At 42.5% G+C, this 20,599-nt stretch overlaps 1 protein-coding gene across 2 annotated transcripts in view; it reads left to right on the top strand.

Annotated features, from left to right (window-relative positions):
* The window catches only part of mob2a (MOB kinase activator 2a), a 238,938-nt gene that overhangs the window by 124,473 nt on the left and 93,866 nt on the right, over positions 1-20,599 (top strand). Inside the window, exon 2 of one of the 2 annotated variants that reach the window (XM_041197043.1) lies at positions 1,543-1,586. The exons of the other annotated variant lie outside the window; for it this stretch is intronic. Coding sequence (XP_041052977.1) covers positions 1,543-1,586 — 44 coding nt within the window. The remainder of the gene's footprint in view (positions 1-1,542; positions 1,587-20,599) is intronic. 2 annotated transcript variants of the gene reach the window in all.

Genomic DNA, 20,599 nt, shown 5'->3' with positions numbered 1-20,599 from the left:
AGAGTCCAGTCTATATGTCCCAGAAAGTTGCACAAAGTAGATTATAAATGGAGATATTTAATTTGGAGTTCTGGTATGCCAGCAAGGGTTTCAGAATTTCCTGTTTTATTTTTAAATGTAAACATGCTCGGTAATATAATTAAATGCATTTGTAGCCAGGGCATTTTTAAGTGGAACTTTTGTAAACCATGTCATGTGTACAAATGCAAGCAATTCAAACTGGTGCCGCTGCCTTTTGCATGAAGGAATTTCAGGTATGAATATTCTAATAGTGACTAAAGAAGCTGCAGGAAGCTTGGGCCTGGCCTTTTCATTAATTTCGGCCAGCAAATGCAGAAAGCCGCATTAAACAATGGCTTATCTGCACAGTTTAAATTCTCCACTGCTGGAGTCAGATCTAACACAAAGGAGGATGGTTGTGGTTGTTAGACCAATCATTTTGGCACAACAACAAAACTATTTGGAAAAACTCAGCAGGTCTGACAGCATCTGCGGAGAGGAATACAGTTAGCGTTTCGAGTCCGAATGATTCTTCATCAGAACTAAGGCCTCAGGATGCAGATGTTCTTCCTGGCTGTGTCCTAGGCTGAACCATCTTCAGCTGCTTCACCAATGACCTTGTCTCCATCATAAGGTCAGAAGTATGAATGTTCACTGATGATTGCAGTGTTCGTTACCATTTGCATCTTCTCAGATAATGAAGTAGACGTGCTTGCATGTAGCAAGACCTGGACCTTATTGAAGCTTTGGCTGATAAATGGCAAGTAACATACGTGTCACACAAGTGCCAGATAATGACTGTTTCCAAAAGAGAGTCTGACCACCTCTCATTGACTTTTTTACTATAGCTGAATCCCCCAGTATCAACATCCCGGGGCTCATCGTTGGCAAGCCACATAAATACCCTGGCTGCAAGGGAAGGTGAGAGACTAGATATTATGTGGCAAGTAACTTGCCACCTCATTCCCCAAAGCTGTTCCAACATCTGCAAGGCACAAGTCAGGTGTGTGATGGAATGCTCTCCACTTGCCTGGATGGGTGCAGCTCCAACAACACCCAAGAGACTGAACACATTCCAGGACAAGGCAGCCCGCTTGATTGCCGTGCCACATAACACCTCAAACATTCACTTCCTCCGCCTTTAGTGCACTGTGCCATCTACAGGATGCACTGCAGGAATTCACCAAGGCTTCTTTGTTTGTACCTTCCAAACCAGTGACCTCTATCAACTAGAAGGTAAAGGGCAGCAGGCGCTTGGAAATGCCAATACATGCAAGTTCCCCTCTGAGTTATGCAGCAGCCTGACTGGGAAATATATTGCTGTTCCTTCAGCGCTGGGTCAAAATCCTAGAATTCCCTACCTATAACAGCACTATGGGTGTATCTAAACCACACAGTCTGTGCCTCAAAAAGGCACCATAACCTTCTCAAGGGTAATGCTGCACTTGCCCGCGTGCCATGAATGAATTTGAAAAATTGTTTTGATTGACAGCAAAACACATATGAGCACTTTATGATCTACTTGTATCCTTTCTTATCAAGGCATCCACTCTGATTCTTTTGGTGTTTTCCAATGTACGCCCAAGGTAAATATCGCCTTTCCTTTTAATTTGTAACTTTAACACAATTTTTCCTCATCAAGCAATGATCTGAACCATTTTCCATAAGTGATCAAATAAAAAAGTTATTAATTTCTAAATTCCAGCAGTTTGTGTAAGACCAGATTAATTTTAGCTGTCCAAGTTTTTCATTAGGCATATTGATCAAATCAATAATTTACACGAGTTGCTATATGGTTTTGCCAAAAATTTAGCCTTATTCCCTATACTGAGCTTGAATTAAGGAACTGTCATTTTCAAGAAAAATATTCCTTATAAAATATTTTGTTAATTTATATGTTGAAGTAATGTGAACGTCATTGATTATGTAATGGTGTCTGCTGTTACCTTGACAACAGTGCCTCAAGCATTATGATTTTTCTTCCTCCCCACACAAAAATGTTTGTCAAATACTATTTTACGAAGATTAGTGCCCCTTTCTGATGTTGCAGTATTACTAAAGGCATTTCATAAATGCAGCACAGACCACAGAATTATTGCAGATTGATTTATTTTTTAAAGCCCTCAGATAACTATATATTTGTAATCTCACCAACATCAAGTTCCCATTGTTCATTTTGCATTCAATGCGTACAGCTGCTGGTTTATGCCAAATAACTAAAACTTTATTTTTATTGCATGGGATATTGGGATTCTTATTGGTGTGCCAGAGAAAAGATTTCATCTTTTTGAAAATAAATGGCAATTGATGACCTTGCTGGTTCTTCTGGGGATAAGTAATATTTAAAGGTTTATGTTATTATGTAATTCTTGTTTTTGAGAGAGGGAGAAAGGATACATCAGGAAATTATAAGTTATTGCTTGGAAGCTTCTACATCCCATAATATATAATTAAATTAGTGATTACTTTAAAAAAAAGTGGAAAAATAATGTACAGTTAGCTTTGTTTTATAATGTGCATGTTGTGCTTTATTTAAATATTTGAACAATTGAAATATAGATCGAGAGAATGCAGTATTTTTTTGAATGTGCCATGTAAGAAACTGGCTACAGAAGTTATGGGTATGGTATTAGAAGGAATGTAGTCAATGGGATTGAGTGTTGTCTATAAGACAAAGCAAGAGCAATGGTAGACAGATGTAGTGTTGTGCATTGGGAAGCTGTAGGGGGATTTATTTTGGTTTTCAACATATTAATTTGAATTTATGGAAAAAGAAAGATTTCACCAAGTGCTAATGATGTCAGCTATCTCAGGGAAATGAGGCATCATAATTTAAAAGGTATTGGATAACTACTTGAAAAATAAAATATTGTGGATAAGGGCTAGAAAATGGGATATGAGCAGCAAGCTCCAGTTGAGCTCACACCGGCAGTTGAAATGGGCCAAATGGTCACCTTTCAGTGCTCCTCCTGTATTAATTAATCATCAAATAACACTTGCCGACATCATTGTTTATGTAAATATATAAGAACGATGACTCAGTTATTCTCCCTTCAGTTGAAATAGGTTTTGAATAATATATACTTTGTTTAATTGTAGTTAGACCTATGTAATTGCTCAATTTACAAATCGGCCTGCAAAAACCTGGTTCAAAATGGACCAGTTGATCACAGAGGAGCAAATAGATTAGAGCAAGCTCAGTTGTGTGCTACCTACTGTAATGGGGTTTTCCTGCTGCTGCAAACTTCAGAGAGTTATTCAAACCATAATTGTTGGCAAGCGAATGCAACAAAGAAGTTGGCACTGAGAGCAAAAATAGATGCAGGCCTTTTATTTACGTCATTCTGATTATCAAAGTCACGTTTCTTGATGCTTCTAACCTTTTTGTTCTCAGCAGGCACCTATGGTATCCAGTCTGTTGCGAATTAGTGTAATGTGACTGCAGATTGCTTCTTGGTAAAAAGCTGTGCACTGTTGCAGTGATCTTTTTCATTTATTCTGTGACTTATAACTCTATCACTTATAATTGTGTATCTTATGTCATGGGAAATTGAGCACAGTTGGGGAATATATTAAGTATTTACATTTAATTGTTGCGCCATTCAATAGGGTGTTCAATTGAAGCTATTCTCTAAGGTGCAGACGGAAGAAACAATTAATGAATATCTCAAAACTGATTTGAAATTAAGAGGCCTGGAGTAATAGATATAGTGGAAAACTAGTATTTGCTTCGTATCTTGTTCTCATGTCCCTTCCAGGTATAGATGAATGCACCAAAATCTAAATACTAACATGTGCAAAGCATTGCCGAACAGGACAGAGGCTGTTGAACAGGTGTGCAGGTTTTGGAATCATTCAATGTTTTGTTGTCAATCCCACACAGAGACCCGTACTTAACTACTTCTGAAGAACCACAGGGAGATATTATTTAGGATCTTTAGTCTCGTCATGTTTCCTCTTGCAAACGTCCTAGAGAGTTTTGCTCCACTCATGCATTTTGTAGTGTTGCAGATGTTCCAGTGAACGGGAGTCCAAATCTCACCCTGGCAGTTCAAGATGCTGATTTCAGTTTAAAAAAAAAGAAACTGGACATTAAAGCTGGTGTCGGTAAGAGTGACCACAAAGCTGAGGGAAGGAAAGCTGCCGTCTTTGCCCAGTTTGGCCATAAGAAAAACAAAAACAGGAAATGCTGAAATTACTCGCTAGATCAAGCAGCATCACTTAAGAGAGAAACAGAGTTAATGTTCTGACGAAATGTTGTTGACCTGAAATGCTAACTCTGTTTTCTATGAATTTCTGTTTTTATTTAAAATTTCCAGCATTTGCAATATTTTGCTTTAGCATTGGCCTATACATGATTTGGGTTAACTCTCAACTGCGCTCTGAAAGATCTGAGCAGGCCACACTTGCAGCAGGACATATCACAAAGAATTGCAGTTCAGGAAGGCACACCACCTCCACCATCTAAAGGCATTCAGAGATGGAAAATGAATGTGGCCTGACCAGCAATACCCAAATCTTTAGATCAATGAAAAATAACTCTTGAATCTGTTCCCTGCCTAACTCGGAAGCACATAACCTCCCCCCCACGCCCCCCACCCCCCCCCACAACCCCCCGCCCGGGATGGGCGATGGGTTGTGGGGTAGGAATCAGTGGGAGAGGACAATTTATGCTTTTTATAGTCAAAATTACGTAACTGCAATGCAGTATTCTATATATATATATAAGTTTTCAGAGACCTCATAAAGTCAACTGAAGTTATTTAATTTTTTTTGGGAAAGCAAGAGATCCAGCCTACTTGGTCAATAAATTTTTGCTAGTTGGGAACAGAGCTGCAGGATTTACTGCCTGGCAGTCTATAAAAGATAATACCAAATACAAATCAATTTGGCAGCTACCAAATCTGAGAGATTTGTTTAAGTTGAGAAAAGCTACCATCCATGCAGCTCCACAAACTGAACTAACTTGTGTTTGCAATTGTCAGTAAATTTGAATGTCCAGCGCTCCCAGGAGCAATCCTGTCGCTGGAGTTCCTCAGAACATGGGAAATTTAAATTAACTGATTTTAATGCTCGTTACTGCTGCTGAGCTGCCAATAACATCTGAAGATCCTGGCTCTTCTTAATGCTGCCTCTTGCACACAATATCTGGAGCCAGAAAATGCATTATATACGGGAAAAGCTGACAAACAATTAGCAGCAAATGTCAAAAATTAGTATTACTATATGCAGTGACTATTGTCCTGAGTATTTATTAAAGCTTTCATTTAAACTGATGCTGCTTCAGCAAAAATTCTGACAAACATCTCCAATCTGGCAAGCAGTTATTTCATTGCTGTTGGAAAGTATAGCTGCTACTTAACTGGATACCTGCAGTATTGGATTCTGGAAGTGGGTATCTTTGCCTGCAAAAAATATTGTTTTTAGTATGAATGAATTTGAAATTTATGGTCCTTTTAAACCAGAAAATTGCCTGATAACTGTTTGGTTCTGATTCACAAGCTGACTGGTTGACACTGGAATGGAGAGTTAATTATTTAGACTTACCCCAATTGTCCTGACACTGGAATGGAGAAGTTAATTATATAGACTTACCCCAATTGACCTGGGACAGGCAGCGCCTCAGGCCATTATCTGTGTGGCATTCTTCAATGTTATATATGATCACAGGTGGATCTAAAACAGGCTTATTCAACCTTTTCGCTCAGGGGGGCCACATTTGTATTTTTTTCTCACTCAAGGGACCAATGAGCATTTTTCAGAAAGGTGAGATTTGGCACAACATTAAACTGAATTTCAAAAAACGTTGAAGTGTGAAGAAAAGAAACAATTCCTGAGCAAAAGTAAAACAATGTCATAACAAATTATGTTAAAAAAGAGTAATTTGTAAAAATGACCAGAGTGTGAAAGGGTGTGTGTGTCCGGTTCACTTACTCGTCCACACCTACTGAGAGTGGCTGTGTGTGACTGTGTTTGTATTTGTTAGTGTGTGCTGGTGATAGTGAGAAACCTGAGACTGGGAGTAAGGCAGACACTCACTCACTCACTCACTCCCTCCCCAAACACACACATTTCACTCTCTCGCACACGCACATTCGCACACTTTCACTCTCTTTCTCGCGCACGCACTCTCTCACACTCATGCGCGCGCGCACTCTTACGCATACTGTCTCTCACACTCTGTCTCTCACACACCCACTCTCTCACACATACACATACACACACACACACACACACACACACACACACACACACTCACTCTCCCTCTCACCCTCTCCTCTCCACTTGCTCACACCCCATGTCCCACATACACATGCCCATATACTCACCTTGGCACCATCTCCTTCCCAGCCCTGCCACTCCTTGGTTCCCTGGGCTCCAGCTCCACCGCATCTTGGCTCCTCTTAGGCCCAGCAGACCTCAGCACACTCACGGCCAGCGACGTCTGCTGCTCCTACGATCAGAGATACTTTTTCTCCCTCATTTGCTGCTGACTGAGCCTATCAGCAGCAAACGTGGGAAAGGAATGGCCTGTGATTGGAGGAGCAGACCCTTGCAAAATCTTGTTGACTTATCTACATTTTTAGCTTACAGGCCAGTCTTATTAGCTTTTGAACAGTGGCTCTGTGGGTCGCCAGTTAGACAAGCCTGACCTAAAAGATCCCATGGCATTTGAAAAGAAATCGATCTTGGGATGTGGACATTGCTGGTGAGGGTAGGAATTATTGCCCAACTCTCCTTGTACTGAGGAGGTGTTGGTGAGCTATTTTCTTGCATCATTGCAATGTATATGGGGATTTGGCTCCCTCACTTCTGTTAGGTAGAGAATTCCATGATTTTGACCTGGTGATGATGAAGGAATAATGCCCCCGTCAGAATTGTGCGCAACTTGATGGGCAATGTGGAGGTGGTGGTATTCCCTGACTTCTGCTGAAGATGAGCTGGGGAGTTCTTCTGTATCCTGGCCAACATTTATTCCTCAAATAACATCGCACAAACAAATTATATTATCATTTAACTCATTGCTGTTTGTGGGATCTTGCTGTGCGCAAGTTGACAGATGTTTGCTTATATTATGATACTGACTACACTTCAAAATATTTTATTGGCTGAGACATTCTGAAATTGTAAGATGTGGGAACATAATTGCAAATTTTTCCTTTAACACCTTTTCTATGGGGGAGGCTCTGCTATCAAATCATGCTTATCATGTTTGCAAGGCTGAAGTCAATAACACATCATGAAAGGATTTCTAGGCTTAATTGATATAGTAATATGTGTCTGATCCACAAAATGACACCCCGCACATTTCCTTTTACATGATGACTTTTAGTTTAAATGAATCCATAATCAGCTTTTACAGTAGAATGGTTTTTGTATAGCTCCAAAAGACGAGTGTCTGCTGTGCATATCTGGCCCATGTACAGGCTTGGATGTTATTGATTTGAGTAATGCATAATCTGTAAACTGATTACTGTACATGAGAGCAGTAACTGGTCCCTGAAAGAAAAGGCATGGTGCATGTTATCATTTTCCCTGTGAATTTGAGGAGTTAATTGCTGGAAAGATTCCGAATTAAATAAGCGCCTCAAATGTTTTCTCAATGGGAAAATGCCATGTACTTAAAAATTAATGATGCAACACATGGGGATGGTAAATAGTCAGCAGCTCTGTGGTATGTTTTGTCTGGCAGTGGACTGGTATTTATAAAGGGCATGGCAGCTTGTGGGTGGGTGAGGGTTATACCTTTTATTACATGTGGGTGTGTGAAGGTTGTTCTTGACGGTGCATGTTATTTGTTTTGGAAGGTGGAGCAACAACCTGGAATAGTTCTGACTGTTCTATTTCATTATGTTATCATTGCTGGTACTTAATGTTGGAAATCTGCTATGAATACATTGTGATTATGCAGTAACATTTTGACTTGTGGTATCAAGCATTCCTGCATTTATGCCCAAATTGTTGGGAGCACAAATTGCAAGTGCTTGGAATACATTTTAGGCAAATAGCTGCATTTTTAAGGGTGGAAATATCATGGCTTAGAAAGATTACAGTTCTAAAACTTTTTTTCATTGCAATGTATGTATCTTTATCAAACATTATACTGTTTCTAAGTTTTCAGAGCTATATTGTCCATTTATTGGCTGCAGTATGTAATAAGCAGAATAATTAAATTGCACCAACATTCACCTAGAAAGTTCAGCAATTTTCCGTTTGAATACCTCAATTTGCTATGCAATATACTTTTCATCAAGGAAAGGACATCTAACCTAGCCTTTTTTTTAAACTCTGGATTTGACTCCGGACCCCATGAAGTCTCATGGCATCAGGTCAAATATGGGCAAGGTAACCTCCTGCTGATTATCATGTATCACCATCATCACCCACCACCCCCCAATTTTAGCTCCTCCATGTTGAACATCGTTTCGAAGAAGCACTGTGGGTGTGAAGAGCACAGAATGTACTCTAAGTGGGGACTTAAATGCCTATCACCAAGACTAGATCAGCAGCACCACTACTGACCAAGCTGGTCGAGTCCTAAAAGACCATTATTGCTAGATTGGGTTTTGGGCAGGTGGTGAGGGAACCAACAAGAGGAAAAAGCCTACTTTACCTTGTCCTCAACTGTCTACCTGTCGCAGATGCATCTGTCCATGACAGTATTGTTGGGAGTGACTGACCACTGCACAGTCCTGTGGAGATAAAGCCCTGCCTTCACACTGAGGATACTCTTGTGTTGTGTGGCACTACTACTCTGCTAAATGGGATAGATTTAGAATAGATCTGGCAGCTCAAAACTGGGCATCCATGAGGTGCTGTGGGCCATCAGCAGAATTATATTTGACCACAATCTATAACCACATAGCCTGGCGAATGCCCCATTCTGCAATTACCATTAAGCTTGGGCTCAACCCTGGTTCAATGAAGAGTAGAGGAGGGCATGCCAGGAGCAGCACCAGGCATACCTTAAAAATTAGGTGTCAACCTGGTGAAGCTACAGCACAGGACTACTTGCATGGCAAAGAGTGGAATCAGCTTGTGAAACCCAGAACTAAGTGACTCCACAACCAATGGATCAGATCTAACCTCTGCAGTCCTGTCACATCCAGTTGTGAATGGTGGTGGACAATTAAACAACTAGCTGGAGGAGGAGGCTCCACAAATATCCCCATCCTCAATGATGGGGGGAGCCAGCACATAAGTACAAAATACAAGGCTGTAACATCTGCAACCATCTTCAGCCAGAAGGGCTGGGTGGATGATCTGTCTTGGCCTTTTCTGGACAACCCCAGCACCACAGATGCCAGTCTTCAGCCAATTCGATTCACTCCATCTGATATCAAGAAATGGCTGAAGGCACTCGGGACTACAAGGCTATGGGCCCTGATAACATTCTGGCAATAGAACTGAAGACTTGTGCTCCAGAACTAGCTGTGCCCCTGGCTAAACTGTTCCAGCACAGCTACAACTCTGGCACCCAATCCCATGACATCTCATTTTGCTTACTAACTTTGTGTGGGACCTTATCAAAAGCCTTCTGAAAATCCAAATGCAGCACATCCACTGGTTCTCCCTCATGTATCCTACTAGTAACATCCTCAAAAAAAACTTCAGGTTTGTCAAACATGATTTCCCTTTCATAAATCCACGTTAACTCTGCCCAATCTCACCATTATTTTCTAAGTGCCCAGTTATCACATCCTTTGGAATTGATTCTTAACATTTCCCTGCTACTGATGTTAGGCTAACAGGTCTGCTGTTCCCTGTTTTCTTTCCCTCTCTCCTTCCTTAAACAGTGGGCTTACATTTGCTACCTTCCAATCTGCAGGCACCGTTCCAGAATCTATAGAATGTTGAAAGCTGATCACCAATACATCCACTATTTTTACAGCCACCTCTCTCAACATTCTGGGATATAGATCATCAGGTCCAGGGGATTTATCAACTTTCAATCCCATTAATTTCTCCAGCACCACTTTTATACTAATAGTTTCTTTCAGGTCCTCAATTTCACTAGACCCTCGGCTCCCCAATATTTCAGAGAGGTTTTTTGTATCTTCCTCTATGAAGACAGACACATTTTGTTTGTAAACATATATGTAAACATATTTGTTTACTTTCCCTGACATTTCCTTATTCCCCATTATAAATTCACCCTTCTCTGCCTGTAATGGGCACACATTTGTCTTTACTAACTTTTTCCTTTTTACATACCTATAAAAGCTTTTACAGTCCAATTTTATATTCCTCACTAGTTTACTTCATCTTCTATTTTCTCTCTTTATCAATTTCTTAGTTGTACTTTGCTGAATTTTAAAATACTCCAAATTCTCAGGCTTACTGCTCTTTTTGGCAACTTTATGTTCTTCTTCCTTTGGTCTAATGTAATCCTTAACTTCTCTTGTTAGCTGTGGTTGGGGTCATACCTAACACAAAGGAAGATGGTTGTGGTTGTAGGAGGTCAAACATCGCAGTTCCAGGACACCACTGCAGGAGTTCTTCATGGTAGTGTCTTTAGCCCAACCATCTTCAGCTGCTTCATCAATGACCTTCCTTCCATCATAAGGTCCGAAGTGAGAATGTTCTCTGATGATTACGCAATGTTCAGCACCATTTGTGGCTCCTCAGATACTGAAGCAGTCAATGTCCAAATGCAGCAAGACCTGGACAATATCCAGGTTTGGGCTGACAAGTGGCAAATAACATTCTTGCCACACAAGTACCGGGCAATGACCATCTTCAATAATAGAGAATCTAAACATCACCCCATGACATTCAATGGCATTACCATTGCTGAATCCCCCATTATCAACATGCTGGAGGCTACCATTGACCAGAAACTGAACTGGACCAGGTCAGAGGCCAGGAATGCTGCAGCGAGTAACTCACCTCCTGACTCTCTAAAGCCTGTCCACTGTCTCCAAAGCTCAAGTCAGGAATTAATGGACTACCCTCCACTTGCCTGGATTGAATGCAGCTCCAAAAACATTCAAGAAGTTTGGCACCATCCAGGACAAAGCAGGTCACCTTGATTGGCACCCCATCCACAAACATTCACTCCCTCCACCACCAATGCACAGTGGCAGCAGTGTGTATCATCTAGGAGATTCACTGTTGGAACTCATCAAGGCTCCTGAGACAGCAACTTCCAAACCCACAGCCACTAACATCTAGAAGGACAAAGGCAGCAGACACATGGGAACACCACCACCTGGAAGTACCCCTCGAAGCCACTCACCATCCTGACTTGGAAATATATTGCCGTTCCTTCACTGTTGCTGGGTCAAAATCCTGGAACTCCCCACCTAACAGCATTGTAAGTGTGCCTACACCATATGGATTGCAGTGATTCAAGAAGACAGCTCACCACTACTTTCTCGAGGGCAATTAGGGATGGGCAATAAATGCTGGCCTAGCCAGCGACACCCACATTCCATGAATGAATAGAAAAAAATAATCTACCCAACAATGTGGAAAATTTCCCATGTATGTCCAGTCTGCAAAAAGCAGGACAAATCCAACCTGCTCAATTACCACCCTATCTGTCTACTTTCGATCATCAGCAAAGTGATGGAAGGTGTTGTTAACAGTGCTGTCAAGTGGCATTTACACAGCAAAACCTCTCTGCTTAGTTTGGGTTCTGCCAGGGCCATTCAGCTACTGACCTCATTACAGCCTTGATCCAAACATTGGACTCTAGAGGTGAGAGTGACTGCCTTTGGCATCAAGGCTGCATTTGACTGAGTGTGACGTTAAGAAGCCCTAGCAAAACTGGAGTCAATGGTAATCAGGAGGAAAACTCTCCACTAGTTGGGGTCATACAAAGGAAGATGGTTGTGTTTGTTGCAGGGGGTCATTCATCTCAGATCTGGTACATTCCTGCAGGAGTTCCTCAGGGTAGTGTCCTAGGCCTAAGCATCTTCAACTGCTTCATCAATGACCTTCCTGCCATCATAAGGCGAGAAGTGGGGATGTTTGCTGATGATTGCACAATGTTCAGCACCATTTGTGACTTTTATGATACTGAAGCAATCCGTTCCTTTTGCAGCAAGACCTGGACAATATTCAGGCTTGGGCTGATGTGTGGTGCGAATGTTACTTGCCACTTAAATGCCAGGCAATGGCATCTCTAACAAGAGAGAATCTAACCATGTCCTCTTGACATTCATGACATTACCATCGCTGAATCCCCCACTATCAATATCCTGAGGATTACCATTGACCAGAAACTGAACTGGACCAGCCATATAAATACTGTAGCTACACGAGCAGGTCAGAGGCTGAGAATTCTGTGGAGAATAACTCATCATCTGACTCCCCAAAGCCTGTCGCCCATCTACAAAGCATAAGTCGGGAGTGTGATGGAATACTGTCCACTTGCCCAGATGAGTGCAGCTCCAACAACATGCAAGAAGCTTGATACCAGGACAAAGCAGCTCACCTCATTCACCACCTTCAACATGCACTTCCTGCACCATTGACACACAGTGGCAGCAGTATGTACTATCTATAAGATGCACTGTAGGAACTCACCAAGGCTCCTTTGACTGTACCTTCCAAACTCGTGACCAGCTAGAAGGTCAAGGATGGCAGATCTATGGGAACACCATATTCCGGTTCCCCACCAAGTCACATACTATCCTGACTTTGAACTATATCGCTGTTCCTTCACATTTGCTGGGTCAAAATCCTGGAACTCCGTAACAGCACTGTGGATGTTCTTACAAGACATGGGCTGCAGTGGTTCAAGAAGGCACCTTACCACTACCTTCTTGAGGACAAGTAGGGATGAGCATCAAATGCTAGTCTAGCCAGCAATGCCCACATCTCATAAATGAATGAAAACAAATGTTTTTAAATGTTCCTGCTTTCTCTTCCCCCCCCCCCTCACCCCCGCTCTGAGTGAGATAGTTGGAATACCATCCATGTTTTAGTTTATTTACTCTTAACGTTATACTGAAATAGCTACACTTGTTGCAGCTGATTACAATTCTATGGAGGTAAAAGAGACACAGCTTTCAGATAATGTAATATATGCTTAGTTTGTTTTAAAAAAAAACATTCTAAAAGCTTACCTTTAATAAATGTACTGCTTCTGGGTTCCTTGCACATTTCCCCAATTTTGACAGGACAGGTAAATTACCTATAATTCCTAATACCCAGATTTATTCTGTAATCATTTACCAGGTGCTGTCAAATTATTCCCCCTCAAGGTCTGTCAGTTTTGCCTAGATCAAATTAATGTCTCTCCTATGAGACTCTAACATCTTCAGTAACTTAACACATGGGATATAGGAGGCATAGTGGCTAGAATTATTTATGTAGGACAGTGTTGTATGTCAATTAAACTGTTGACATGCACTGTAAATAAAGGTAAAATTTCATTTATTCCAATGAGGGAGTCCATTTGATGAGAGTCAGGTTGTTTTTCAGGGTGACTGATCAAAGCCAAGTTTGCCTACATAATAATGAGTATGCTTCAAAAAAATAATTCATTAGCAATGTGTTTTGGGTTTTCAGACAGTATGATAAGGTGCTTAAGGTCGTGGTTCCATTCTAGTTCTATTTCCTTGCTGAAATCATTTTCAGTCCAAGTTCTGAGGCAGCCATGACATTAAAACAGCTCAGTGAGAAAGTGAATTAATCTTTTAAGCCTAACAAGTCACCAAATTCCCTCACTGAATTGCTATTTTTCTGACCATTTGCTTACCATACACATTTTGTCAGGTCACAAGGTTATAGCACTACAAATTATTTAAGCCTGCACTGTGTTAGACAGAAGTTATTCAATTTCCTTCTTTTCAACATTGGACATGTCCATCAGCTAATAGCCTCCAAAGCAATTCTAACTATCTGTTCATACATTAGAGTGTAGTCTGGGAACAATGCCATTGAATGAACCTAATCAATTTCAGATCGATCCAAAACCCACTTTGTTTGCAGCCAGATTGGTGATATATTGCATACAGTTTAATATTAAAACTCTCTGAATGCAACATAAGTTTGTTTCTTCAGAATTGGTGTTAAATTGGCTGGCATTTTAAATAATATTATAAAACCTTCAGGGGGACAAAAATAGGACACTGACTTGAGTAATATGTTTTGAATAAAGTTGTTTCATCATTTTCAGTCCATTGCTTCAAATTATAAAAGCACAGCCAATTAAGACTGCACAGTTAGTATGAATCGCTCTAAGTAACATCTAATCGGAAGACATGAGAAACTGAATTTTAGACTGCTTTGAATTTAAATACAAGCTGTTTATCATGCTTGCTATTCCAGTTCTTCCAAATTCAGATGTTGAGCTTTTTGCATGCTTCTGTTAGTTGTTAAATATTTTTCCTAGTCATTAACCTAGTATTCATAATGTGATGCATATTTAGGCATCAAGGTGTCCAATTCTGCAGTTGTTCATAGGAGATTTTACAAAGTGCAAAATAATCTGTAACGTTTTCTTTTTTTATTGTTCATTAATGGGACATGGGCTTCGCTGACTGGGCCAGCATTTATTGCCCATCCTTAGTTGCCCTTGAGAAGATGGTGATGAGCTGCCTTCTTGAACCGCTGCAGTGCATGTGATGCAGGTACACCCACAGTGCTGTTGGGAAGGGAGTTCTAGGATTTTGACCCCTTGTTCTTGCATTATCAGCTACAGTAGTTAAGTGAACATTAAATTACATATTACAGTGATTCTGGATATGCATTTAAGCATTAATGGAATTCCCAAGCCTAGTTTTGAAGAAGACACAGATTGGAAAATTTCGGTGGAGACTGTTTATTGCTTGTCACAGAGTTTACTTCTCCACTCTAACCCCAGACACCCAGTGCTGGTTGACTCCTCTTTATACACACATCTGAGTATAATTAACTAATCAATACCTAACACCTCGTCTCAATTTCCCTGCTCCTCTCACCCATTCTAATCTGTCTCTCTCTGAACATACTGCATTCCGTTCTCTCAGGTCCAACTCCAGCATTGTCATCAAACCCGCTGACAAGGATGGTGCTGTTGTTGTCTGGCGCACTGACCTCTTCCTCGCGGAGGCTGAGCGTCAACTCGCAGACACTTCCTCCTACCTCTCCCTGGACCATGACCCCACCATTGAACATCAAGCCATTGTTTCCAGGACTGTCACTGACCTCATCTCCTCTGGAGATCTTCCTCCCACAGCTTCCAACCTGATGGTCGCCCAAACTTGGACGGCCTGCTTCTACCTCCTACCCAAAATCCACAAACAGAACTGTCCTGGTAGACCGATCGTGTCAGCTTGCTCCTGCCCCATGGAACTCGTTTCTCGTTATCTTGACTCCCTTCTCTCTCCCCTTGTCCAGTCCCTTCCCACCTTCATCCGTGATTCCTCTGACACCTTATGTCACATCAAGAATTTCCAGTTCCCTGGCCCCAACCGCCTCCTCTTCATCATGGACGTCCAATCCCTCTACACCTCCATCCCCCACCAGGATGTTTTAAGGGCCCTTAGCTTCTTCCTCAAACAGAGGCCTGAACAATCCCCATCCACCACTACTCTCCTGCATCTGGCTGAACTTGTTCTCACACTGAACAATTTCTCCTTTAACTCCTCTCACTCCCTCCAAATAAAAGGTGTGGCTATGGGTACCCGCGTGGGCCCCAGCTATGCCTGTCTCTTTATGGGGTATGTGGAACATTCCTTGTTCCAGTCCTACTCCAGCCCCCTTCCACAACTCTTTCTCCGGTACATCGATGATTACTTCGGTGCTGCTTCATGCTCTCGTCGGGACTTGGAAAAATGTATTAATTTTGCTTCCAATCTCCACCCCTCCATCATTTTCACATGATCCATCTCTGACACTTCCCTTCCCTTCCTTGACCTCTCTGTCTCAATCTCTGGTGATAGACTGTCCACCAATATCCACTACAAGCCTACTGACTCCCACAGCTACCTTGACTACAGCTCCTCATACCCCGCTTCCTGTAAGGACTCCATCCCATTCTCTCAGTTCCTTCGCCTCCGTCACATCTGTTGAGATAATGCTACCTTCAAAAACAGTTCCTCTGACATGTCCTCCTTCTTCTTTAACCGAGGTTTTCTACCTACGGTCGTTGACAGGGCCCTCAACCGTGTCCGGCCCATCTCCCACGCATCTGCCCTCATGCCTTCTCCTCCCTCCCAGAAACATGATAGGGTCCCCCTTGTCCTCACTTATCACCCCACCAGCCTCCGCATTCAAAGGATCATCCTCCGCCATTTCCACCAACTCCAGCATGATGCCACCACCAAACACATCTTCCCTTCACCCCCCGGCGGCATTCCGTAGGGATCGTTCCCTCCAGGACACCCTGGTCCACTCCTCCATCACCCCCTACTCCTCAACCCCCACCTATGGCACCTCCCCATGCCCACGCAAAAGCTGCAACACCTGCCCTTTCACTTCCTCTCTCCTCACCATCCAAGGGCCCAAACACTCCTTTCAAGTAAAGCAGCATTTTACTTGCATTTCCCCCAACTTAGTCTACTGCATTCGTTGCTCCCAATGCAGTCTCCTCTACATTGGAGAGACCAAACGTAAACTGGGCGACCGCTTTGCAGAACACCTGCGGTCTGTCAGCAAGAATGACCCAAACCTCCCTGTCACTTGCCATTTTAACACTCCACCCTGCTCTCTTGTCCACATATCTGTCCTTGGCTTGCTGCATTGTTCCAGTGAAGCCCAACGCAAACTGGAGGAACAGCACCTCATCTTCCGACTAGGCACTTTATAGCCTTCTGGAATATTGAATTCAACAACTTTAGATCTTGAACTCCCTCCTCCATCCCCACCCCCTTTCTGTTTCGTCCCCCTTCCTTTTGTTTTTTCCAATAATTTATATAGATTTTTCTTTTCCCACCTATTTCCATTATTTTTAAATCTTTTATGATCTGCTAGCCTTTCCACCCTACCCCCACTAGAGCTGTACCTTGAGTGCCCTACCATCCATTCTTAATTAGCACATTCATTTAGATAATATCACCACCTTCAACGCCTCTGTGTTCTTTTGTCTGTGACATCTTTTGATTATCTGCTCCTATCACTGTTTACTTGTCCCTACAACCACACCACACCACCCCCCCACCAAACTACCCCCCCCACCCCCAACCACCACCACCACCTTAAACCAGCTTATATTTCACCCCTCTCCTTAGATTCACTCAGTTTTGTTGAAGGGTCATGAGGACTCGAAACGTCAACTCTTTTCTTCTCCGCCAATGCTGCCAGACCTGCTGAGTTTTTCCAGGTAATTCTGTTTTTGTTTTGGATTTCCAGCATCTGCAATTTTTTGTTTTTATCAACTACTTTGAGGTTGGCTGCAGGTTGATATCTACCGGCTGTAGTTCCAATTGTATGATTGATGCTTTCTAAAAAAATTTTAAACTTGTTGAAATCTACAGAGACTGGTGTGGCAGGCTCTGAAGGACTTGGTCCTGACTGAAGGCTTCTGCACAGACCAGTTGCTCCCAAACATGGTTGCAGCAGTAGGCATTCCCCTTGGAGAATGTTGCTGCTAGGTGACCAGGGATATTCCAAGCATTGATGCTCCCTATTCAAAGACAGCTGATGACATTTCATTCTGTTTTGCCACAGAGCAGCAGATGGAGTGAGCACACGGGTTTGCGAGGATTTTGGGCTTCCCGATTGTGCAGGGTGACATTGACTGCACCTAGGTCATTTTGTGGGCATCTCCACTCTGAGATGTACTGCAACCAAAAGGGATTCTGTTCATTCAAAGTTGAGCTGGTATATGATCATAAACAAATCATGCAGATCAATGCCAGTATCCTGACAGCAGTCATGATGTCTTCATTCTACTGCAGTCTGTTGTGCTAGCTGCATTTGACCCACCATGACAAACCAGAGGGTGGCTGCTGGGCGACATGGGCTATCTTTTGATGACATGACTCATGAACTTGGTGTGCAACCCACTCAGACATGGGCAGCAAGCATATAGTGAAAACCATGATGCCATAAGAAATATGATAGAGCCAGATGGTTTCCATGCTGAAACGATGCTACAGCTGCCTGGACTGCTCTGCCGGGTGGCAAAATTTCTCGTGGTCTGCTGCATGCTGCACAACGTCACTATCATGAAGGCACAGCCCTTATCACTAGGTATACGACAAGCAACTGAGGAGCCAGAAGGGGAAGGGAGGAGGCAACCAAGACGTACTGGCCATGCTGTCTGTGAGCAGCTCATCTGTTTGCTGTACCAGTAAAAGCAACCCCAATTCCCCATTCACTAGCAGTCCTACACCTCTGTTACTGAGCATCACAGCATTCACTTGGCCACAATGCAAAAATAAAACCCAATAAAAAAGAAACATTCCAAATTAAGTGTATAAATCAAAGCAAGTAATATTGCATACAAATATCATTTCCTTAGTGCCTGTCTTCTGTGAGCCTTTGCCTGTCCTAGTGTTCCAATGCAATGGTACCCAAGAGGCTGCAGATCATGGGGAATGAAGATTGGCTTGGAGGACAGCCAGGAGCAGCTCTAGGTTTAGACTGCACCATCTCTGCATGGAAGGCAGCAGCTTGGACTAGTTAGCTGACAGGCGATAGCAAGAATATTGGTGGAGTGACAGTCATCCTGAGAGACCAGAGTAAGTTTGTGCTGCATGTTGCCATTGCCACTCCCTCCAATTGACTCAGAAATCTTCACAATTCACAGTCTGTTGGAAGGCAAATTGCTGGACAGATGTGACACCGTGCAAGCCCCTTTAAACACAGGTATCTGCAACCATGATGGTAGAATTGTGTGCTTGCATAACACAACTCTGAGCTTTCACAGCAGCACCTAAACATGGGGTAGCCTCTGCTTTCACTGCAATGAAAGCTGAGACATTGCCATCAAATGCTGCATTAAGCCTGGGTCCAAAAGTACGCTCATGAAGTTGACCACTACTTCCATGCTGGAAGGATGGAGTCCAAACTCTGCGTGAAGCTATCTGCCAAGTTGCTTTTGTGCCTTGACATTTCACATGAGTTTTCTGGCAGCCAATGCACTAAGCATTTAATTGTGCAGCGCTATCAATATTCTTCTGTAGTCTGCTCCATCGAAGTGTTCCATCTGTGTGCTCAGCAGCAGAAAGCATTTGCAACCTCGTCCACCAGAGAGTTGGCACCTGCCTTATCCTTGCCCCCTGCCTGACTCAGTGTTCAGTGTTTCACCACATGCAGATCCCGCCTCTAATCTGTCCTTTAAGTTATGCGCAGTGTCAGTACCTGAGCTGGTGGCTGTGTGAGAGAGATCCATGGACTGTGTAATTTCATCATCATTGTCTCCTTACTCTTCCACCTGTTATTATTCCACCACTGCCTGACCAGGTTACAGTTCTTGGGCATCCAAAGGATTTAAGGATAGACCATGATGAAGTGGGAGGGAAGGGGAAATAAGAGGTGCATGTTTACATCACGTGGAGCTTGTAAAAAGCATCATAGGAGCAGGAGTAGGCCTTTTGGCTCCTTGAGCCTGTCTGCTATTTAACTAGATCATGGCTGATCTATCTCAGTGTCATCTTCCTGCACTATCCCCATAACCCATAATATCCTTGGCATTTAGAAATCTATCTGCCTCTGCTTTGAACATACTCAATGACTGAGCTTCCATAGCCCTCTGGGTAGAGAATGCCAAAGATTTACCACCACCTGAGTGAAGAAATTCTTCCTTGTCATGGTCCTAAATGGCCTACCTCTTATTCTGAGACTGTATCCCCTGGTTCTCGACCCCCAACCAGGGGAAACATCCTTCCTGCAACTACCCTGTTGAGTTCTGTAAACATTTTATACACTTGAATGAGATCATCTTTCTTTCTTCTAAACTGAGTATACAGGCCCAGTCTCTTCAATTTTTCCTCACAAGACAATCCTGCCATCCCAGGAATCAGTCTGGTGAACCTTTGTTGCACTCTCTCTATCCTTCCTTAGGTAAGGAGACCAAAGCTGCCCACAATATTCCAGGTGTGGTCTCACTAAGGCTCTATCTATACGATTACAGCAAGACTTCCTTATTCTTGTACTCAAATCCCTTTGCAATAAAGGCCAACATACTATTTGCCTTCCTAATTTCTTGTTGCACCTGCATGTTAGTTTTCAGTGAGTTATGAATAAGAACACCCAGGTCCCTTTGGAGATCAGCACTTCTCAATATCTTCCCATTAAAGGGGTACTCTGCATTTCTGTTTTTTCTACCAAAGTGGATAACTTCACATTTTTCCACATTATATTCCATCTACCATGTTTTTGCCCATTCACTTAGGCTGTCTAAATTCTCTTGAAGCCTCTTTTCTCATAACTCACATTCCCACCAAGTTTTGTGTCATCAGCAAACTTGGAAATATTACATTTGGCCTCCACATCCAAATCATTGGTTATAGTTAGTGAATAGCTAGGGCCTGAGCACTGATTCTTGCAGTACTCCAAAAGTCACAGCCTGCCAACCTGAGAAGGATCTGTTTATCCCTACTCTTTTCTGTCCGTTAACCAGTCCTCAATCCATGCCAGTGTATTACCCCCAATCCCATCACCTCTCATTTTGCTTACTAATTTTCTGTGTCAGATCTTACCAAAAGCCTTCTGAAAA

This window comes from Carcharodon carcharias, chromosome 10 (assembly GCF_017639515.1).
Source record: "Carcharodon carcharias isolate sCarCar2 chromosome 10, sCarCar2.pri, whole genome shotgun sequence".
NCBI classification, from domain to species: domain Eukaryota; kingdom Metazoa; phylum Chordata; class Chondrichthyes; order Lamniformes; family Lamnidae; genus Carcharodon; species Carcharodon carcharias.
Note: the sequence above shows the minus strand (reverse complement) of the source record. Positions and strands in the feature narration are given on the sequence as shown.